Source organism: Danio rerio, chromosome 16, assembly GCF_049306965.1.
Source record: "Danio rerio strain Tuebingen ecotype United States chromosome 16, GRCz12tu, whole genome shotgun sequence".
NCBI classification, from domain to species: Eukaryota; Metazoa; Chordata; class Actinopteri; order Cypriniformes; family Danionidae; genus Danio; species Danio rerio.
The window spans coordinates 59,112,933-59,137,924 of NC_133191.1; the positions used below are offsets into that span (position 1 = coordinate 59,112,933).

The following is a 24,992-nucleotide window of genomic DNA, read 5'->3' on the forward strand; positions in this document are numbered from 1 at the left end:
TAACTTAGTACTGGAAAACACCCATACACACACATTCATACTACGGTCAATTTAGTTCATCAATCCCCCTATAGCAAATGTGTTTGGACTGTGGGGGAAACCGGAGCACCCGGAGGAAACCTATTTTACATGCGTCTTATATATAAGGATTCCGAATTAAAACAAATTATACACGAAGTGCAGAGATATAGCACAGATGATAAACTTCTTACTGCTACAGACAATAACACAAATGTAGTAGAATTTAGAAACTAATGAATTCAGACGGTAAAAGCTTAATAGTACTGATGATTAATAAATATATACATCAACCATTTTTGTCATGACAGAGAGATTAGTCAATATAAACTTTACAAAAAAAAAAAAACAAAAAAAAAAAAAAAAAAATATATATATATATATATATATATATATATATATATATATATATATATATATATATATATATATATATATATATATACATACATACATACATACACACATACATACAGTTGAAGTCAGAATTATTCGCCCCCTAAAAAAATTTTTTTTTTCTTTTTTTTAAATTTCCCAGATGATGTTGAACAGATTCAGGAAATGTTCACAGTATGTCTGATAATATTTGTTCTTCTGGAGAAAGTCTTATTTGTTTGATTTCGGCTAGTTTACAAGCAGTTTTTAATTATTTTAAAACCATTTTAAGGTGAATATTATTAGCCCCTTTAAGCTATATTTTTTTCGATTGTCTCCAGAACAAACCTGCCTATAATTACCCTAGTGAAGCCTTTAAATGTCACTTTAAGCTTTATAGAAGTGTCTTGAAGAATATCTAGTCTAATATTATTTACTGTCATTATGACAAAGAGGAAATAAATCAGTTATTAGAGATGAGTTATTAACTATTATGATTAGAAATGTGTTGAAGATAATCTGCTCACCGTTAAACAGAAAATGGGGGAAAAATTAAACAGGGGACTAATAATTCTGTCTTCACCTGTATATATACACATATAGACATGTTCAACTCAAAAAAAAGAATTTACTTTTTATTACTTGCCACAGCAACTTTTTGCCTATATAATATAATATAATATAATATAATATAATATAATATAATATAATATAATATAATATAATATAATATAATATAATATAATATAATATAATATAATGTAATACTGTATTCTCTTCACAGAGTATAATATATCTAGACATACATTTTAGAATAAAGGATGTTTTATTTGCAGAATAAAATCAGGAGGCACATTAAAAAAAAATTCTGGGAGGTTTTAATGTTGTGTTTGTTTATATTTGACCCAGTATTGGGTAAAAAAACAGTATTTCTAGAGTGCATATAAACCATTTTAAGGCACGTAAACAATAACAATGGTCTTAAACTATTGTCTGTGTTACATTTTAAACTTTCATAGCTTCTAAGAAACCCAAAAGGTCTTCATATTGGGAAATAATGTTATGGCAGCTGTTTAACTTTACGTTATGCTTGAATTGACTCTCGTCACTGTTATGAAATGGTTTGACTACAAGGAAATGTTCATGGGCCTCTGACATCAGCACATTGAAATGGTCTGTATGACCCTCCATGGAGCTCAAGTCACTGAGGGTCTTTTTTTATTTTCAGTACTAGTCGTGTTCATTTCTCTAGCGCTTTTACAATGTAGATTGTGTCAGAGCAGCTGAACATGGAAGTTGCAGTAAATTGAGATTGAAACTGTGTCAGTGCAGTTTTGAAATTGAGATTTATGCTGAATAACTAATCTTTTTAATGCTTTATATGATCATATTTGGCTGAGACACAACTATTGAAAATAAAGAATCTGAGGATTCACATGTTTAAAAATGCTGGGTATTCATAACCCAAAACTAGGTGTCATAACTCAATAGGTAAAATAACAACATTTTTAGAGTGCAAACAAAATAAATCCAAATATTGAGAAACCAAATACCTCATCTTTAAAGTCTGAATTAAGTAATGCATGCATAACTAATCCAAAAGATTTGATTTAAAAGGAAATTTACAAACTGTTTTCACAGAAGATGATCTATACCTGGTTATATTAACCCAATGCTGGCTCAAATATGACCATTGTGTTTAAAAGGCCATTATTAAATGACATTACAGCACATTATTTTTTCTACGCCGGGTTGTATTAACCCAATGCTGGGTCAAATGTTCAACGAACCCAACATTTGTTTTTAAACTAAATGAATTGTTAAAATGAATACATTTATGTAGGAAAAATATGGCTTGATGAAATTTAATCCAACATGTGTTAAAACAACCTGCCATTCTGCTAAGTGTATTAATTTTGGGCTTTAATTTGTTTTTAATTTTGACTCACATGCATTTTGTCTAGCTCCACAAATAAACCCGCATTGTTTTGTGCACATTTGATTGTAACGCGCTGACAAATGAGAATGAGCGGCTGTAAGCGTCAGTAGGAGGCGCTGTGGAGCGAATCAATAAATGCAGCAGCAGCAGCACAGGTGCCTCAGTCAGTCAGAGAGTCAGTGAGTCGTTCAGTCAGCGGTCAGCGAGTCAATGATTCAATGAGATTCAGTGAGTCAGTAAGCCTCACCCCCATTCAGTGACCCTGATGCTCCTCCATCCTCCTCTGCTTTTTCATCTTCTCAGTGTGAACAAAAGAGCTTTCCCTTCTCAGTCTGTGGAGGACATGAAGAAGATTCCGGTGAGTTCATTCATTTAATGACTCGCGATTCATTTTACTTCTCGTCTATACACAAATAAAAACGCCGTGTTTTACCCTGTAATCATCTCTTTAATGTGCATGAAGTAAACTCGTGAGATACTAGATTGTTTCTGCAGTGAGCTTCAGTGTATGTTTTACGTTTAGTTTAATTAAAAAAAAAACACGGTACAGTAAATATATTCAGTAAAGTGGTGTGTGCGCAGATTTATAGCTGCTGTTTATTATTTAATCTGTTCTTGATTTTTTAGAAAAGCATCTGAACATTTAAAGAAAGGATCGCACTTTTACTGTCACTCATTTAATTTTTAGAAAAGAAATTAATACAAATATTGAAGAAATATCAAATTGGTTTAAACATTTCGGTTGGATTTGTCTCAGTGAATGTGGATTAAATGAACTTCTGTTGTCCGTATATTGCTAAATTAGTGTAGCCTATGCATCTACAAATTATTATTTGAAAGAACTTTTTAATGCCTATAATTTATAGATATTAAAAAGTTTAAAGGGAAGAGTTCACCTCTGAAGATGAATAAGTGATTGGTGTTTTATAAATTGCTAAAATAATTTAAAAGTAGTCTAGTAGAGCTGATGCCAAAACACTAAACATTAGGTTCACGTCGCGCTGATTAAATAACAATTGATAGATGTTAAATTAACAAAGAGAAATTATTTTAGATTTTAAAATGCGCTATGGAGAAATATTTATTTCAAATACAATTATTTGATTATATATTTAGTATTTGTTCTTTATATTAAATAAAACAGCGGACAAATAAAATAAAGAATTGTCTAATATAAATATAAACACCGCATATTTCATTAAAATGTAAAACCGTTCATTTATAAATGTAGGCTAATTAAATGTTATAAATGCATATGCAAGATCAAAATAAAGAGTTGGAAAGAACATGAAAATAAAATCAGGTTATATTTCCAAAACGAAAAGCGTATTTAGATTTAGTTAATAGGTAATATGTATGCGAAAACATCTTCCAGTTAAACACTTGTATTCCTTTTTTTAGATATTCGGTACAGACAATTACCTTATTTTCTTTTACATCAACAAAAGCTAAATGACTTTGTTCTTCATGACTGAAACTGAATCTTCACACTTCACACAAAGAGTAGCACGTGTTGTAATGAAAGCTTGAAGATCATATCTCAGGTTATCGTATAATCAATCAATAAATGATCTGATTTGTTTCTATAGCGCAGTTCAGGGGTTGCACCCGGATAAACGCGCACAAAGAAGAAATGCAGAATTAAATAATTCAATGTGTTTTTGACATGTGTGGAATTAAATAAAAATCTGATGTGTTTTTGACATGGTTGTGTGTTAGTCAGTGATGCCGAGGCGCTTTGCACACTGACCGAGACCGAGTATCAGGCGTCGGGCTCGGTGTCCGTGATCAGCATGCCCGGAGAAGGATCCAGTTCTGGCTCCGCGCTCTCTTCTCACCCGGAGGCGGAGGAGGAGAAAGTTTCTCCGGTAGTTTGTGGTGATGATCTGTCCAGCCGGTATCTCCTGGACGGGCTGAGCTCCAGCCGCTACTTCATGCAGACGCAGGACTCCCCCAGCCCGTGCTCCCTCTTCCCGTACAGCGGGCAGACCGGAGCCGTGTACGCCGGGTCGGATGGGTCCCGGTACTCGGCTTCGCTCCACTACGGCTCCGTGCTTCCCTCCGCCGGCTTCTGCCAGTCTCTGTGCGCCGGCCGCGGAGACTTCAGCCCGGGCTATCATCAGTTCGGTCACGCTGCGGGGAACGGCTACAGCCCATACCAGGGCTCTGGCTCCGGCGCCGTAGCGCTGCCCAGTGCGGCTCTGCGGGCGCAGGTGTATCTCTGCAACCGGCCGCTGTGGCTCAAGTTCCACCGGCACCAAACCGAGATGATCATCACCAAGCAGGGCAGGTGAGAAGACACGGCGGTTACCTGTGTTTTTAGACGACAGGTGCATTGGAAACATGGTTAAACATTGATAAATACAACTAGGCGATATATACACTAAAAATTTGAACTTGTTTAATTTTTTTTAATCAAATTTAAAATATATTATTTTAACCCAACAGGCAAGTTTGACATTTGACTTGGTCAAACCGTGCACCAACCCAACCGTAATTTAAATGCAACTAAAAATTAGGCAAACTCAACCATTTGGTTGGACCATATTCAACCCAATATTGTGTTAAAACAACCCAGATTTTTTTTTAAATCCATGTATACAAATACATAGACATATGGGATATGTATTTTGGTGATGTGAAGTGCTCCTTTTACCCTTTTTATTTATTGTAAATAGTATTTTTAACATGGTATACTTTTTTTGCATTACTTATCCACTAAAAACGCTGTTGTTTTAATTGAACGCTGGGTCAAATATATGCAAATTTAGAATATACAAATCTACATCTAAATCTAAATATAAAATATAAATATATACAAATTTAGAGTTTTTTTTTAAATCAAACTGTTGGGTCTGTCCACATTTTACCCAGCGTTGGGTTAAAACAACATCATTTTAGAGTGTATGTGTAATGCAAAAATGTGCAATGCAAAAAATACATAGCATACACTTTAAAAATGTCTGGTTTGTTTGAACCCAATGTTTGGTCAAACGTGTACAAATCTAGCACTGGGTTATTTTTTTCTAAATCTAAAATAAATCCAAATATTTAATTTTGACCCAATTGTTGGATTTGTCCATATTTGATCCAATGTTGTGTTAATATAATTTTGAGTTAATACAATTTTTTATATATATGTTTAATAGTGCATAATTATTATAAAACATTTCTCAGAATTAATTAGCCACAATCGTGTGCTTGAGCTTGGCTAATGAAATAAATCAGTCTTTTATTCCAATTGGTTCAATAGCCTCAATCGCAGTTGAGCGGAATTAAAATATTGCTAGTAAAGCATCGGATTAAATGAAATTTAAGATTGCCATTTATTTTCTCAATTATTCTTTATTCTGTCGAACACAAAGGAAGATATTCTGAAGAATGTTGGATTTAAAACAGGCATTGACGTCCGTATGTATTTTGCTCCTTTAGGGATGTTAATTTTTCCAGCATTCTTCAGAATATCTTGTTTTGTCTTTAACAGATGAAAGATCCTCCTAGAAGTTTACAAACACTTGAGTGTCAGTAAACGATGAGGATTTTTCATTTATCGGTCAGCTGTGCTTTTAATGAAATAAAATGCGAAAGCAGAAAAAAGTTACCAAACAATTGTGTTATGCAATTTGTTTGCATAAATTATTATTAATATCTCGCATTAATTGTAGTTTAGATGTGTTTTTATGTAATTCTAATAACATTTTAGATGGTATAGGCAAGCCTATATAAAATAATATTAGAAAATATATTTTTTTAAATTAAGATTTACTCAGAAACAAATGTACAAAATCTGCCACCGGGGTGGCACCTTTATAAAAGGTAATTTTTTTGTCCTGTTCAGATGGAAATAAGTACCTTTAATGGTAACATTTGTACCTTTAATGTACTGTAATGTATTTACTTTTTAGATAGGCTATTAATATTGCCTGTCAGTAGCCAAAATGTCCCCTTTGAAAAGTACAGATATTCTGTACCTGTATTTCTGAGAGTGCACCTTGAAAACGCACCTCTTATAGGCTCAAGCAACGCAATAATAAGCAATAATGTTTAAATCTCTCCTATGATGGTGTTGTTGTTGTGTTTAGGCGCATGTTCCCGTTCCTCAGCTTCAACATGACGGGTTTGAGTCTGTCTGCACACTATAATGTGTTCGTGGAGATTGTTCTGGCAGACCCGAACCACTGGAGGTTTCAGGGCGGGAAATGGGTGACCTGCGGGAAAGCCGACAACAACATGCAGGGTATAAATAGGCCATTGATATTATTATTAATATGATGGTGATGATGATGCCATATTCAGTGACGTCACTGTGCTCTGCTCTGCGTTTACAGGAAATAAGATTTACATGCACCCGGAATCCCCAAACACGGGCGCGCACTGGATGAGGCAGGAGATATCTTTCGGCAAACTCAAACTGACCAATAACAAGGGCGCGAACATCAACACTTCTCAGGTAATGAGTGCGCTCATATTAGGCTACACCGTGTATAAAAGCACGCCACACGGCAGAAACATTTAAACACCAGCCATTCATTTAAACATAAGCCACCATGCACACTGTCTACGGAATGGTCAAAATAATACAATTCATACATATTACTAGTAGCTAGTCTGAGTGACTGATGTAGGTGGAGCGGTGATAAATGTCACATAAAATGGTATTTAATCTCAGGCTGGGAGCATTCAACACTGAATAAAGCACATAATCAGTACATGAGGTGATTGCCTAGGCTATACAAACAAAAATACACAATACCGGTTAAAAGTTTGGTGTCAGTTTTATTTTTTCATGTTTTTTTTTTTTTAAGAAAATTATTCTGTTCATCAAGGCGACATTTATTAAATTTAAAAATAACTTGGTAAATATTTTTAAACAAAAAACTGTTTTCTTATTGATAATAATATTGATTATATGTTTTCTTATTAATAATAATAATAAAAATAATAATAACAACAATGAATTTTAGAGTGATTTCTGAAGAAATGTGACTAAAGACTGCAATAATGAAGCTGAATTTCATTCACTGGATTAAATTGTTAAATTAAACTATAAATACTTTTGCACAGTATTTTATAATGCAATAACATTTCACAAGTTTACAATGTGTACTGTATTACTGATGAAATAAATAAATGCAGCCTTGGTGAGCAGGAGAAGCTTATTTAAAAACCTTTAAAATCACACTGAACCTAAACTTGACTGGTAGTATGTATGTATGTATGTATATATATATATATATATATATATATATATATATATATATATATATATATATATATATATATATATATATATATATATATATATATACATACACATACATACATATACACACACACAGTTGAAGTCAGAATTAATTGCCCCCTTTTGATTTTTACTTTCTTTTTTTTAAATATTTCCCAAATTATGTTTAATAGAGCAATGACATTTTTACAGTGTGTCTGATAATATTTCTTCTTCTGGAGAAAGTTTTATTTGTTTTATTTCAGCTAGAATAAAAGCAGTTATTAATTTTTTAAAAACATTTTTGGGACAAAATTATTAGACCCTTTAAGCTAATTTTTTTTCTCGATAGTCTCCAGATCAAACCATCATTATACAATAACTTGCCTAATTACCCTAACCTGCCTAATTACCCTAATTAACCTAGTGAAGCCTTTACATGTCACTTTAAGCTGTATAGAAGTGTCAAGTAAAATATTATTTACTGTCATCATGACAAAGATAAAATAAATCAGTTATTAGAGATGAGTTATTAACACTATTATGATTAGAAATGTGCTGAAACAATCTTCCCTCCAATAAACAGAATTTGGGGGAAAAAATAAACAGGGGCGCTAATAATACAGGGGGGGGGTAATAATTCTGACTTCAACTGTATTTATATATATATATATATATATATATATATATATATATATATATATATATATATATATATATATATATTATACACATTAAATTAGCCATTTTAAATTTTAAAGTGTCACATATTGCTATATTTCTGTCTGTGGAAAATCCCATTTAGAGTGTACAACATACAGTTGAAGTCAGAATTATTAGCCCCCTGTTTATTTTTCCCCCAATTTCTGTGTAACGGAGAGCAGATTTCTTTAACACATTTCTAATCATAATAGTGTTAATAACTCATCTCTAATAACTGATTTATTTTCTCTTTGTCATGATGACAGTAAATAATATTAGACTAGATATTCTTCAAGACACTTCTATACAGCTTAAAGTGACATGTAAAGGCTTCACTAGGGTAATTAGGATAATTAGGCAGGTTATGGTAATTAGGCAAGTTATTGTATAATGATGGTTTGTTCTGTTGACTATCGAGAAAAAATATTAGTTTAAAGGGGCTAATAATATTGACCTTAAAATAGTGTTTAAACAATTAAAACTGCTTTTATTCTAGCCGAAATAAAACAAATAAGACTTTCTCCAGAAGAACAAACATTATCAGACATACTGTGAACATTTCCTCAATTTGTTCAACATCATTTGGGAAATATTTAAACAAGAAAAAAAAATCAAAAGGGGGTGAATAATTCTGACTTCAACTGTATATTTGATAATTATATTAATATACCACTACAGCATAAGACAGCAACATTCTGTGCTCCAGGATCACATGTAATGTTCTGCAGTGTAAATATTGCTTTTCATTTGCGCAGTTCATAATAAATGTATAAATATGTTTTGCTCACCTGAATAATGATCATCTGCTGCTGTGTGTGTTCAGATGATCGTCCTCCAGTCTCTGCATAAGTACCAGCCGCGGCTCCACATCGTGGAGGTGTCGGACGACCGAAGCGAGCGAGACTCAAACACTCAGATCTTCAGCTTCCCGGAGAACCAGTTCATTGCGGTTACAGCCTACCAGAACACTGACGTACGTCTGCATTTCTCAACATGTAGAGTGTGGAGCCACATCACTGCCAGTAATTCACAAACTAATCCAGCATTTGGCTTCTGGTGTAAAGTAACATTACAAATACTCAATTGACTGGAATTAATTAGCTTTTATCAGGAACTGCAGTAGTTTGTAGTTTCACAAATGTTTATTTTTACTGTCCCCTGAGTGCATTTTAGCATTGTATCGGTGCTTTCACTCCACTACCTTTCGCCTGCAGTCACTATTAGTTCTTGTCTATGGGGATTGGCTGAGAAACATCAGTCCTGTGATTCCCATCCAGTCAAATCACACATAGAAACTAATGCATGTCATACTGAACAACCTCAAGTCATGGGAGCGTTATAAATGCAGTAAACCTTTAAAAGAAGCATCAAAAGCGTTCAAGAAGAAGTTCTTAACATGCATTGAATTAGGGACTGTTACAACTGCATGCCACTGATGGGATGACGCATGTTTACTGTACACTCTCAGAAAAATTGGTACAATGTTGTACCAAAGAAAGTACAAAACCCTGTCACTGGGGCAGTAGCTTTTCAAGTTCAAGTACATTAAAATATAGAGCACATTTAAAAGCAGTCACAAGACTGAGCAAAGTGCTGTACGTAAGCCGAGGTAAAAACAAAAGGACAGAATATAAACATAGAAATAAGGCAAGAGAAACGGCTGTAAATTTGTAGCAGTAGAAAGGACTATTACCATAATCTTAAAAAGCCAAGCTAAAAAGGTATTATTTAAGAAGTGATGGTAACACTTTATAATAACTACACACTATAAATCATTTATTAAGCATTAGCAAATAGTGAACTCATTATCTGTTAAGGGTTAACTCTACATTAATAAGTGTTAGTAAGCAGTTTATAACTGCAGCTACAAATGCTCTATTCTTGACTTATAAGCACCTATATAATGTGCTTAATGATTGTATTTTCATACTTAGTTTATGATTTATTTTTCATTACTAAATTAAGTATCGAATTATTTACAAACTGTTTGTATTTAAGAGTAGTTGAGGGTTTTAAATGATTAATAAACTATTGAAATCAACATGTATGTCTTATTATTCAGGCTTATACTAATAGTTAACTAATATGTTAATAAATGCTTTATTAACTCAACTTCATGCAGTTTTGTGACCTAATCTAAAGTGAGGACTATTCATGCTTAATAAATCCCTTATAAATGACAAATAAAGGCTCAGAATCAAATTAACGATAATCTTTCTAAAAAGTCAAATTACTGTAAAGTTTAAACATTGCTGAATAACAGGAGTGTCAAAATATGACATCCAACTGGATAAAACAACAACAATATAATAATTAAACAATAAAATAAGATGCAATGTTTAAACTCTACAGTGATTTTATTTTAGATCAGCTTGCAAAGATTTATTTTTCATTTAAAGTACAGTTTCATTTGTGTCTTTAAATGAATAGGAGTGAATCATATCATTCTTCCTGTTTAGAATTCAACTGAGCTTTTATTTGTCATTTATAAGGGATTTATAAAACATGAATAGTCCTCACTTTAGATTAGGTCACAAAACTGCATAATGTTGAGTTAATAAAGCATTTATTAACATATTAGTTACCATATGCCTGAATAATAAGACATATAAACTTTGATTACAATAGTTTATTAATCATTTACTAACTCATTCTGAATGATCCTAAAAACCCTCAACTACTCTTAAATACAAACGGTTTGTAAATAATGTGATACTTAATTTAGTAATGAAAAATAAATCATTAACAGAGTATGAACATACAATCATTAAGCACATTATATAGGTGCTTATAAGTCAAGAATAGAGCATTTGTAGCTGCAGTTATAAACTGCTTACTAACACTTATTAATGTAGAGTTAATGCTTAACAGATAATGAATTCACTATTTGGTAATGCTTAATAAATGATTTATAGTGTGTAGTTATTATAAAGTGTTACCGAAGTGATTTAAGAATAGATAATGATGGAGCCATTCTGATCTCAGGGGTTAAGGTGTTGCACAGAGAAAGCTCTGTCCCCTCTACGTGTCAGCCTAGACTGTAGATGAAAGAAAATTCTGCTCACTCGACCTAAGAGATCTCACAGGAGTGTAAAAATGAAGCATGGAACAGAATTGTACCTTAAGACAACAAAAACAAATGTGTACCATTGCAGCTTGTACATTTAAGGACATCATTTGTAGCATGAGAAAACAAAATGTACCTTTGGTTTTTAAAACCTGCAGATCACAGAACCTTCATCAAGAGTACAAATCTGATCCATGAAGGCAGTACAGTGACTCTGTACCTTAACAGTGTCAAAAATACTCACCAAACATTTATTCAAAATGCCTTAAATCTTGAGATTATAATACCTATAGTTTTGTTTTGCCAGTCGTTTTGTACTATAGAACTTAAAAATTGTGTTTCTTTAAACATACAATTGAAGTCAGAAATATTATCCCCCCTGAATTATTAGACCGCTTGTTTATTTTCCCCCCCAATTTCTGTTTAACGGAGAGCAGATTTCTCCAACACATTTCTAATCATAACAGTGTTAATAACTCATCTCTAATAACTGATTTATTTTCTCTTTGTCATGATGACAGTAATTAGTGTAACTAGGCAGGTTAGGGTAATTAGGCAAGTTATTGTATAATGATGGTTTGTTCTGGAGACTATCGAAAAAAATATAGCTTAAAGGGGCTAATAATATTGACCTTAAAATGGTGTTTAAAAAATGAAAAACTGCTTTTATTCTAGCCCAAATAAAACAAATAAGACTTTCTCCAGAAGAAACAATATTATCAGACATGAAAATGTCCTTCCTCTGTTAAACAGCGTTTGGAAAATAAAAAAAATAAATACAAATTTGAAGGGGGCTAATAATTCTGACTTTAACTGTATACCTTTAAAAGATGATTCTTGTTTTAATATGGAAATTATTCATAAATCACTTTATATTCATCATATTTATTCTCACAGGTATTGTTATAAAGAAGGAGTTGTTCTTTTATACAACTTTTGTACCTTTTATATGGGAACAATTGTGTATCTTCATATGGCCACCCTGCAGCTTAAGACCGGTCACTCACTGAAGCTGAGCAGGGCTGAGCCTGGTCAGTACCTGGATGGGAGACCACTAGGGAACTCTAGGCTGCTGTTGGAAGTGGTGTTAGTGAGGCCAGCAGGGGGCGCTCAACCTGTGGTCTGTGTGAGTCCTAATGCCCCAGTATAGTGAAGGGGACACTACACTGTCAGTGGGCGCCGTCTTTCGGATGAGATGTTAAACCGGGGTCCTGACTCTCTGTGGTCATTAAAATCCCATGGCACTTCTCGTGAAAGAGCAGGGGTGTAACCCCGGTGTACTGGCCAAAGTCCCTCTATCGGCCCTTACGATCATGGCCTCCCCATCATCCCCTTCAACCGAATTGGCTCCATCACTGTCTCTCCACTCCCCCAATGTGTGTGGTGAAGCACTGGCGCCGTTGTCCTGTGGCTGCCGTCGCATCATCCAAGTGGATGCTGCACACTGGTGGTAGTGTGGAGAGACCCCCCTCATGATTGTGAAGCGCTTTGGGTGTACGGCCATACACAATAAATGCACTATATAAATACACATTACATTACATATCAAAAGCTGCAGAACAGTATAATAAGAGGTCCTTTCTGTGCCATATAAGGTACAGTTTTACAAAGGTACAAAGCTGTTCCTTAAGGAGCATTCATTATTTGTACCACCGTGTACCTTTATTTCTGAGAGTGTATGAAGACTGAAATCCCCAAATGGCCTCAAACAGTCACTCAATGCACTGCAGAATGTTTCGTTTTCACACATGGACAAACTGCATGGAAATGCTTTTACCTTTCATAGCTTAATATTCACTACTCAAGCATTTATAAAAGGGCTACTTTGAACCCATACTTTGAGTAATATTTACAGCAGCTACTTTTACTCTGCTGGCACTATATTTTGGGGCAGGTAATGGCGCTCGAGTATGACTTGTCTGTACTTTTTCCTCTGCATTTTGCAATCTTTGCTTAGCAAAGAATCACTCGGCCCGCAAACCAACAGCAAAAACAAATGTCAGTTTGAGGAATAACCCTAGTGAAGCCTTTACATGTCGCTTTAAGCTAATAATAATAATTTAAGCAATAATAGTGGATCAAGTCTAATATAATTTACTGTCATCATGACAAACAGAAAATAAATCAGTTATTAGAGATGAGTTTGGTATTAAAGTTATTAACACTGTTATGATTAGAAATGTATTGAGGAGGGAGAATAACTCTGGCTTCAGCTGTACCTGCATCTTGTTCTGTTTTTTCCACAAAGTGCTTGGGTCATCTCCTACAATTAGACAGCAGATGGCGCTATGGGTCAACTCATGTTACTCTGAAACAGCACGCCGCTGGGTTTTTGCTCACTGCATTAGTTTTGGCAAGGTGCTTTCTGCTTGTTTGTGACTCAAGTGATTCTTTGCAATGAGATCGTGTTTGTTTGCATTAAAAATAGCGGATTTGTTTGTGAAATATCGGCACAGATTTCACTCCATAGCAAAGGCCCGCTCACACCAAGCAGGATGACTGTAAATAACGAAGATCTACTTGTAGAAATGTTTGCCAGTGTTGAAGAGTTCACAGCACAACGACTGCCCTAAACACAGAGGAGCGATATCCACATGCACTCTCAGGAGGAGTTTCCCAGATGATCAAGATGAAAACACTGAGTTTTTCTGTTCTTCTTCTTCTTCCAGATCACTCAGCTCAAGATCGACCACAACCCGTTCGCTAAAGGCTTCAGAGATAATTATGATTCGTGAGTATATTCATCTGGTGTGCGTTGCTCTGGTTTTACCACATAAACGAGCTTTAATAATGCTGTACTGCACTAAAGGAGCTGATGATGACGAGAGTGTTCTTTGGGGGATTAACTAAACTTTTACACTGTAGAAGCAATCCTGACTGCCTTACAGTCGAGTACTTCAATGACATTAAACGCTGTCAGATACAGACTCTCAACATTAAAGCTTTTCAATTCAGTTTAAATCACATGTTGTGACCCAATGGTTGGCTTTCTCCATATTTGACCCAACACTTATACGGAGTCACTTTAACCTGAAATACATTCAACTGACTTAAAGACAGAAAACCTTTGAGTCTTCATTCTGTCACGGCCTATCAGCTATTAAGGGCGGAGTTATCAGTCCTTTAGGGCGGGGCTATCAATTCTTCTGGGTGGAGTTATCAGTTCTTTAGGGTTTTGTTATCAGTTCTTTAGGGTGGAGTTATCAGTTCTTCAGGGTGGAGTTATGAGTTCTTTAGGGCGGTGCTATCGGTTCTTCAGGTTGGAGTTATCAGTTCTTTAGGGTGGAGTTATCAGTTCTTTAGGGCGGGGCTATTAGTTCTTTAGGGCGGGGCTATCAGTTCTTTAGGGTGGTGCTATCAGTTCTTTAGGGTGGAGTTATCAGTTCTTTATGGCTGGGCTATCAGTTCTTTAGGGCGGGGCTATCAGTTCTTTAGGGCGGGGCTATCAGTTCTTTAGGGCGGAGTTATCAGTTCTTTAGGGTGGTGTTATCAGTTCTTTAGGGTTTTGTTATCAGTTCTTTAGGGTGGAGTTATCAGTTCTTCAGGGTGGAGTTATGAGTTCTTTAGGGCGGTGCTATCGGTTCTTCAGGTTGGAGTTATCAGTTCTTTAGGGTGGAGTTATCAGTTCTTTAGGGCGGGGCTATTAGTTCTTTAGGGCGGGGCTATCAGTTCTTTAGGGTGGTGCTATCAGTTCTTTAGGGTGGAGTTATCAGTTCTTTATGGCTGGGCTATCAGTTCTTTAGGGCGGGGCTATCAGTTCTTTAGGGCGGGGCTATCAGTTCTTTAGGGCGGAGTTATCAGTTCTTTAGGGTGGTGTTATCAGTTCTTTAGGGTGGAGTTATCAGTTCTTTAAGGCGGGGCTATCAGTTCTTTAGGGTGGAGTTATCAGTTCTTTAGGGCGGGGCTATCAGTTCTTTAGGGCGGAGTTATCAGTTCTTTAAGGTGGGGCTATCAGTTCTTTAGGGTGGTGTTATCAGTTCTTCAGGGTGGGGCTATCAGTTCTTTAGGGTGGGGCTATCAGTTCTTTAGTGCCAGGCTGTCAGTTATTTAGGGCGGAGCTATCAGCTCTTTAGGGTGGGGATATCAGTGTTTTAGGGCGGAGTTTTCAATCCTTCAGGGCGTCTATCAGTTATTAAGGGTGGGGCTATCAGTGGGTGTCACATTTCTGCTCTGAATTCCTCCATCTGTCAATCTTCCTTTATTTTGTTTGCATTGCTCGTCTTTCAATTTCGTAAGTTGATCAGTCATTTAGGGTGGAGATATCAGCACATTAGGGCGTGGTCTATCAGTCCTTTAGGGAGGAGCTTGCAATCTTATTTTATTTTATCAGGTCTTGTCTTTTAACATTAGAATTGGCTCCAGTAGAATGAAATCATGCACTGCTCTACATTTGTTTTCAAGTGTCCAGTATTTGTGTGTGTTTGTGTGCATTTCAGCATGTACACCCTCCCAGACCGAGAGCGCCTGACGCCGTCGCCTGCAGACTCCCCCCGAGCACAGCAGATGGTCCCGAACGCTCGATACGCCGTCCAGCCGTTCCTGCAGGAGCAGTTCAGCAGTTTGACCCAGCGCTCAGTGACCCAGCCCAGCAGCGTGGAGGACCCGGCCCAGCGCTGGCTGATCTCACAGAACAGCAGTAAACTGGAGCTGACGGCGTACGAGGGCGAGTACTCCAGCTCTCTGCTGCCCTACAGCTTCAAGTCTCTCCCTCTGCAGAGCTACTATCCCGACACTGCCTTCAGCTGGGGGACCAGAGTCTCCGCCGGCTCCTCGTTCCCCAGAAAACTACCCTCCGGCCTGCCCTGGTCTCCCCGGCCCAGTCCCACAGACTTCAGTGAGGATCCGGAGAAAGCCAGAGAGGAGAACAGCCCGTTCTGCTGGATGGAGAAGCCGTCAGATGCCGCAGAGCCCAGCATTTACTCAGTGGTGTGCAGTAAGAGACGCCGGCTCTCAGGAGACGCTCCCCCTGGCAAGACTGAAGAGCAGAACTTTCACAAAGACTCTCCATCTGCAGCCAAAGCCATCGGCTACTACGCCTTCTACACCAGCAGCTAGAGGCAGTCGCTCGAGGTGTTTAAAGAGACAGGACACGCTAATGTGAAGCTTCTGTGTTTAAAGGCATAGTTCACACATGTTTAAATAGACAGGACATGCAGAAATACAGATTCTGTTCTTAAAGGGACAGTACGCGCAAAAAAGGACAGTTCACCCAAAAATGTAGAACAGCACACACAATAATGATGAGTCTGGTTTTAACAGGGTTTCTGCAGGTTTCACCAAGTTAAATTTAAGACTTTAAGTCCTTTTTAAGATCATTATGAATGAAGTTTTAGACTTATACAGGGCTAAATGCTTAGTACTTTTTTGAAAGTCCCAGTTGGAAAAGATTTTTATTTTCCCTATCACAAAATGATTATAATTTACCATTTAATAATACACAATAATAATTGAATAATACAAAAAATATATATGTAGGTCAGGTCAGTATCCTCAGCAGTAAATAAATAGAGAGATGTTGAAGGGCCATAAAACCCCCCTGTTTTTTCACACCTCTACTTTAGAAAAAGTCAGGAAAGTGGGCGTGTCCAGCTCTGTTTAGAGGGGAGTGTCGGAGGAGGGAAAGTGAGAAAGGCTCTAAAAATTAGCATAAAAATGGGAGTGTTGGTTTGGGCATGCGCTGATTTTCACAGAGGCAAAACAAACACACAGATGCAGGGGAGAAAGACAGTGACTGTGTTTTACATAGACATCAGTAATCAAATTATTAGACAAATGATTAAATGGTGGAGTTTAACTGCAGTTTGGCTCTTTTATTCAGGAATTTCATTCATGGCCCTCGTGACAAACGAGATATTTGAATCGAGGAACTGCTGGAAGCGTGTGTTTTTCATGCAATGTTTGATACCACACGGCGAATGAGAGAAAACAACCCTCTGAATTTCTCAGTAACTTAGGTAGGTAGTGTCAGAAAGCCGCGTGTGTTATTCCTGCCACAAAACTGCTCGATATTGCAGATTCTCACTCTATCACACTATCACATCTGAACATGCAGCTCAACTCCTTGTTCAAGCTCTTGTTCTCTCCAGACTGGACTATTGCAACTCTCTACTAGCCGGGCTTCCAGCTAACTCTTCAGAACGCAGCAGCACGAGTGGTCTTAAATGAACCTAATAGAGCACATGTCACTCCGCTGCTCATCCATTTGCACTGGCTGCCAGTTGCTGCTCGCATCAAATTCAAAGCTCTGATGTTTGCCTACAAAGTGACTTCTGGCTTTGCTCCTTCTTATCTGCTCTCACTTCTGCAGATGTATGTGCCCTCCAGAAACTTGCGTTCTGTGAATGAACGTCACCTCATGGCTCCATCCCAAAGAGGGAAGGAATCACTTTCCCGAACTCTCGCTCTCAATCTGCCCAGTTGGTGGAATGAACTCCCTAACTGCATCAGAACAGCAGAGTCACTCGCGGTCTTCAAGAAACCACTAAAAACTCAACTATTTAGTCTCCACTTCACTTCCTTATCTGCAATTGCCTCTGTGGATATACCACTAATTGTACTACAAAAAAAAAATAATAAAAAATGACTAATGTTCTGCGTCTTGGGCGAGGCAGTGGCGCAGTAGGTAGAACTATGTTTGTAATGACGGAACTTGCGACCTTAGTTGGCTAATGATGGTTTTCAGAAATGCACCCCAGATTGGGTAGCTGTACATGAACAAAGGAAAATTAGGACCTGTTGAGAACAGATTGAAGACAAAGTATTTCTGTTGATTTAAGACTTTTTAAGACCCTGCGGATATACCCTGTTTGAAGAGACGCAAAAATATAGATTCTAAGTTTATGCAAAAATTAAGATTATTTTTAGAGGAATAGTTCACACTAATATGGAGACTCTGTTTTTTAATGGACACACAAATGTAGATTTTGTGTTTAAAGGGACAGTCCATGCAAAAATGCTGATTCTGTCATTAAAGAGACAGTACATGCAAAAATGAGGATTCTGTGTTTAATGGGAAAATTCACACACAAAAATCAATATTCTGTTAGTAAAGGGACAGTAGATGCAAAAATGTAGATCCTCTGTTTAAAGGGACAGGACACGAAAAAATGAAGATTCTCTTTAAAGGGGCAGCGCACACAAAAATGAACACCCCGTGTATTTCCCCCTTGTGTTTGTTGAGTTGTAAATACTGCACATATTGTAAATACTCCCAGTGTTGAAGCAGGAAGGGTCGAACACCACACTTTTTGCGTATACTTTTCTCTCATCATTTTCTATATAGCTGGAGTTAGGTAAGAATTGTGTTTTTATTTCTGTTTTTTATTATTATTTAGGTTGAATTTGGAGTTTCATTAGAGGACAGTTCAGAGTAAAGATAAAGGCTTCGGTTTACTTGAATTTTTGTTTTAAACAAAGAAAGGAAAAAAAGAGATTAATAAACAAACCCAACTCTAAGGGCTTTCTAAAAAAAACGTGTTCAGTTATGTTTACGTTATTTACTTGACCCGCTGGACCAGGTTCATAACAGCGTACAAAAGTATTCTCATAGCTTGATAATATTATAAATTATTGACTGAAGACATTCAGCAGGAACTGTTTAGAGGTATTTTTGTCCTATGGAGGATGAGGGAGCTCTCAGATTTCAGCCTAAATCTCTTCATTAGTGTTTGGAAGATGAATGATGGGCTTGAGGATTTAAATGACATGAGGGAGAGTGATTAATGACAGGACTTACATTTTTGGGTGAACTAACCCATAAGTGAGACCTATTCTGTAAAACGCATCTCTGATGAGTTTGTGTTTCCGTTTGAGCTGGGAACAGCACACAGATAATGTTCTCCAGCTCTCTGAAACTGACCCTGTCAGGCTTTGATCCTAATTGTGGTGTTTTGGGGACTGTCGCTTTAAATGCAAATGAGATTGTGCTCTTTTCAGAAGAGGGCGGAGCTACAGACGCCTGTGCGTCACAGATGTGAAACAGCAGTGTGTGTGTTGTCAGTGCTGGTCAGGTGTGAGTGTGTGCTTGATGCTTCTGTCAGTCTATAGAGACTCCTGTTGCTGTTCATCTAAAACTACACATCTATAATCCTCTTACGATGAGTTTAGACTGCAGGATTTTAGCCCTGATTTTAATTTGCCGAAAAGGTTTAGAGAAATCGCAGACAAATGCCTGAAATCACAGGAAAATCGGTGCTCATGAGTGACAATCACACAGTGTGAACAATCAAAGACGCCATCTGAGAGAATCGCTGAATATCTTGAGCTGTCGGCGATTCAAATCATGCCGTGTGAAATGAGCAGTGTTGGGCAGTAGCGATGCTACAAGTAGTGACGCTACTAGCTTAACTACATTTCTCCGTAGCGTGGCGGTAGCATCGCTCCTTTTTAAATTAAATAGCTTTTCAGTAGCTAAGCTGTTTTATTAGTCAAGTAGCGCAGTAGCGTCCACACAAGCTACCGGTCGCAGATCAATAAGTGACCACACAGACTTTCACGGAGCTGTGAGGCCGGTGTCTAGCCGATGAAAGTAAACCCATATGGTTTTGTCTTCTACTTGCTTTACGATGTTCAACAACAAAGTTTTTGGTGCGTTACTGCCACCTCTGGTTGTCGAAGTCGCCAACCGAATCTTGCTTGATGGAAAGATGACTGAGGGAGAGGAGTTATTTCTGAAGCAGGACTCCTCGTGACCATACCTCCAGAAGTACATGTGAAGATGCAATAACTTCATTTCTGATGCTGTGCTATATATATATATATATATATATATATATATATATATATATATATATATATATATATATATATATATATATATATATTCATATTCATATTTTCATATATTCATCATATATATATATATATATATATATATATATATATATATAGATAGATAGATGTATAAATACACATGCATACATAAAATATAATGCTTATTCTAAAATATTTCCCTTTACTATAAATTAGAGTATTTTAAACGTGTAGCACCTGTAATTATTGGATTTTTTGTTTTAGCTGTTATATACCATCATGTGTTTCTGTTTAGAACAGCATATTATTTACAGTAATTGGACTGAACTGAACCATTGAACTGAACCATCCTGCCTCATATGTTTCAATGACAGTTTTATTGATCACCTATTGACTTGGATTTAAGTTGATTTAAAACTAAAAATTGTAAAAAAATAAAATAAAAAAAAGAATAATAATAAAAAAAGAATAATAAAAAAATAAATAAAATAAAAAGCTTAGATGTAGCTAAGCTACTTTTGCCATATAGCTTTTAGCTTAGCTTGCTACATTTCCCAGTGGGTAGCTTTTAGTGTAGTTAAGCTACATTTTACGTAGAGTAGCTCATAGCTTAGCTCACTACATTTTTCAAGTAGCTTGCCCAACACTGGAAATGAGTTTTGACTGAAAATAACTTCAGCGATCGCCTACAGCCATTGAGAGAGTAGCATGTGTGTGTATCTGGAGGCCAGCAGGACGCTGAGGGAAAAGTTAGAAGCGCTCATTTCAGTTTATTTTGACCCAACAACTGGAGGAAAAACTAGAGTAAACTTGGCAGGAGCACTGCGTCTGTTTGACGTGTCATCTGAGCAATATCACAACCGTGTTTTGTTTTGAAGGGAATTGTTGATTCCCTTCAAACCCAGGTGAGCACATATTATTATGAAGTTAATAACAAAAGATATACTACATGTGTTTGGTTGTGAGACGTAGTTTAGACAAAGTTGTCGGGGATGCTTCCTATTGTAAAGTCATGCAGTGTGAAAGCCCCTGTCAACGATCCATCTTGCAGTGTAAACAAAGCAGTGACGAAACGCTAGCCCAGATAGTCATGCAGTGTGAAAACATCTGTGACACGAATACTTTCGAAATCCTCCAGTCTGAACTCGGCATTAGTCTATGCTGACATCATCTTCAGCAGCTCAAACACTCTAATGGCTAATGGACAGACGGCTGCTTCTCACTCAGGGCTGCTGGACATGCTAATGAGATGGAGAGATGGACACTAGTGGGCGGGGCTTACAGAGGGAGAATGTCAATCAAAGTGTTTCATTCATCAAGTCTGATTAAGACAAACACAATTCAGTCATGTTGACTATTAGAAGCTGCTGGAGAGATTCACACACTGCTGACACACACACACACACACACACACACACACAACTGGGTTTACACCATGTATAGAAGTGATTTCTGCATGAATAGCTCTCCTTTAAAACACATTTTCTCATCATTTACCCACACTCATGTCTTTTTAAATTTAGTTTTTCTACAAAACAAGATATTTTGAAGAGTGCTGGAAGAATTAACATCAGTAGTAGAAACAAAAACACTTCAGAAGTCAATGTCTGTTTTTCCAGCAATCTTCAGAATATCTTCATTTGTGTTGAACAGAACAACCCAAACCGATTTAAAACAACTGCAGGATTAATAACTGAGGACTGAATTGGTATTTTTGGGTGAACCGTCCTTTTAAAAGCATCAAATTGAGCCTTTTGTAATTTATTAAAAGCTCAGTCAAGAGTGAATCTCTTCTGTGCAGTCTGGAGGAAGATGATCTGTCATTTTGAAAAGGCTGTTGTGTGTATTAAAGCACTGGTGGTTTTGCATTGGTGTGTATATTTTGTAAACATTCATCCTGAAAATGTCTCAAAGTCTCATTTTGGTGTCTGCATCATACTGTATGAAATGGACAAAAGTGATTTCAGGTACAGATGAAGACTAAATGATCTGCCCTCCTGGGAAATTTTAATTTTCGGCCATTTTTCACAGTATTGTGTCTTTCTACTGGAGAAAGTCGGATTTAATTTAGTTTAAAATCAATCAATCAATAAACAATTATTAAATCAATGTAAAAACTGCTGAGGCCAATATTAAGATGCATTTTTTAGATTAATTTAGATTGTGGGGCGACACGGCACTGTCATCTCACAGCAAGAAGGTCTCGGATTTGAGCCTCGACTGGGTCAGTTGGTGTTTCTGTGTGGAGTTTGCCATCATTATACAATAACTTGCCTAATTACCATAACCTGCCTAGTTACCCTAATTAACCAATAGTTAAACCTTTAAATGTGACTTTAAGCTGTATAGAAGTGTCTTGAAGAATATCTAGTCTAATATTATTTACTGTCATCATGACAAGGAGAAAAGACATCCGTTATTAGAAAATAGTTAGCAATTCTAACAATGTGTTTTAATAAATATTTCTGTTAAACTTATTATTGTTAAACAATAATTTCATAATAATTAAAATTTCACAGGAGGGTAAATAATTTTGTCTTTGATTATATATAGAAAACAAGTAAAGTGTTTGCGTTAACGTCATTGAACATAAACTGCAAAAATAAAGCAGAAATATTCATTCAGCGCAACAAATTTATCAAAATATGAATACTTATCCTGAGCTGTTCTTTTCCCAATATGATCAATTAAACTTTTTTTGTCAGATATGTTAGACCTAGTGCTCTGAAGGATAGCAGCAAAGAACAATAAACCTGTCAGATGAGTTTTTAGCTTCAATTTTAATGTGATATTTAATCCATATGCATAATTAATTTAGATGAAACATAAAATGACACGCTAAAACAGAAACAGAAACGCATCACAATATGATAAAAGCTGAAGGGGAAGCCAAAGCCAACTGAATTCAGATCAGACCAACTCGAGTGAATTCACACATGGAAAATACTGTAGTAATTATTAGTAAATAGTTTTAGTATCAACTATAGTGAACTGACAAACTATAGTAGTATACTTCAGTTTTACTATAGCAAATTGTAGTATGATATATATATATATATATATATATATATATATATATATATATATATATATATATAGTTGTAGAAAACTACAGTATTGGATCATTTGTTTACATTACTGTAGATGCCGTGTTACCATAGCAACTGTAGAATCCCCACAACAGATCAATTAATGTTGTTGTGTTACGATAGCGACTGTAGGATCACCACAACAGATGAAGTAATATAGTGGCGTTACCATAGCAACTGTAGAATCACCACAACAGAATAATTCAAGTACTTTACTTTAGTATGGATAAAAATCCTTACAGTATTTACAATACATTACTACAGCGTTTTACTGAATTCATCACTATAGTAATGTAATATAGCAAGTCTTTGAAGGTGTTTGAGAATGAGATGGAGAGCTGAAGTAAAGCTGGAGACTGACCTCTAGTGTCAGAAAAGAGAAGTGAAGGCAGATGAAAATCATCCTACTTTGGGGATCTCCAGTGATTTTAGAAATCATTTTCAATAACTGGAATACAAATATATCATCAAGAAAGAGTCCTGCTCAAACATATATATGTATACGTTTTTAAGCTGGATAAATATGTTCTGCTTTACATCAGTCTGTTAGAATGAGCGTGGCCTGTTCAACTGCATATTTCCAAAGATAAAATCAATCATCTGTTCTGTCTCACAATAACAATAGTCTCTTTGTCTGAAACTCCTGTTGCTCATTCACAACAGTCCTTCACTGACATGCTGAAAGACTGGAGGAGCAGTTTCACTAAAACACCCATCTGAAGCCTTTATTCTGTGTGTTATCCTTCAGAACAAGATTTACATCATTTCAAGCTTAACTTCTGAGTATTGTTCAGATTGACTGCCCTGTGGTGATGTTGGGGCTGTTTTTGCCCCATTGACTTCCATTATAATCACATTTATTGATTGTAAAGCCATGGCAGCAGATAATCCTGCATTCTTGATTGGTGCTGGTTTGTCATTTTCGCTGTTGATCATCAGGTGCAGAGCAAAAAAGCTTTTTTATATACAAGTACAACTTAGAATAAGTGAACTTACTTACACTTTGGAACAGAGGTCTCGAACTGGATTCCTGGAGGGCCGCAGGTCTGCATAGTTTAGCTCCAACCACCTCCAACTCACACCTGCTCAACGGTCTCTTGTAGTCTTGAACACCTTGATTAGTTGATCAGCTGTGTTTGAGATGGAGCAACACTGTGCAGAGCTGCGGCCCTCCAGAAATCCAGTTTGAGACCTCAAGTATGCTTTAGAAGCTATATTAGCCTTAAAGTCCGAGTGAAATGAAAATAAAGTGTTTAAGATGATATTTAATCACATCTGTAATCCAGTGTGCTGCAAAACTTTCATTTAAAAGACATAAACATGCAACTGTTTATCGAAAGTTTTAAAAATGATCAATAAATATAATATAAATCACAACTGAATCTGGGCGTCACGCTGACGCAGTGGGTAGCACGATGCCCTCACAGCAAGAAGGTCGCGGGTTCGAGTCTTGGCTGGGTCAGTTGGTGTTTCTATGTGGAGTAGGCTTGGGCAGTGAGACGGTAATATAGTGTACCCAGGATATAAAAATAGCAACGGTGTCAGCTTCAATACCGTCATAAAAAACAATGCACTTAAATAAGAGACAAATATTAAATATTACTTATTTAATGCCTACAAATGCGCATGCGTGATTATCATCACGGGACAGGGTGGAGGAGAGAGAGGTGAGGTAAGATGGCGAGTCGCGCACCGAGTGAGCTTCAGTTTGTATTTCCGATTTCGAGAGGTCTGCATTCCCGCTGCTGTACTGCGGGATCCGACCAGATTTCTTGCAGTGCGGGAATAAATTTCAAAATAAAGCACGGGAGCGGTCATATCTCTAGTGTA

At 36.5% G+C, this 24,992-nt stretch overlaps 1 protein-coding gene and 1 long non-coding RNA gene across 2 annotated transcripts; one reads left to right on the forward strand and one right to left on the reverse strand.

The window, feature by feature from the left end:
• Positions 1 to 1,204: 1,204 nt before the first annotated feature.
• LOC141378113 (uncharacterized) lies at positions 1,205 to 9,201 on the reverse strand. The gene is made up of 4 exons (XR_012391806.1): positions 9,044 to 9,201; positions 6,337 to 6,540; positions 4,083 to 4,643; positions 1,205 to 2,664 (listed from the first exon to the last, which is right to left on the reverse strand). It is a non-coding gene; the product is annotated as an uncharacterized lncRNA (long non-coding RNA).
• eomesb (eomesodermin homolog b) lies at positions 2,495 to 17,111 on the forward strand. Its single transcript, NM_001083575.2, is given in 7 exon segments — positions 2,495 to 2,690; positions 4,052 to 4,622; positions 6,415 to 6,569; positions 6,661 to 6,782; positions 9,079 to 9,228; positions 13,992 to 14,053; positions 15,759 to 17,111. Coding segments are annotated over 6 exon segments (1,605 nt in total). The 5' UTR covers positions 2,495 to 2,690; positions 4,052 to 4,125; the 3' UTR covers positions 16,378 to 17,111.
• The last annotated feature ends 7,881 nt before the right edge of the window (positions 17,112 to 24,992 follow it).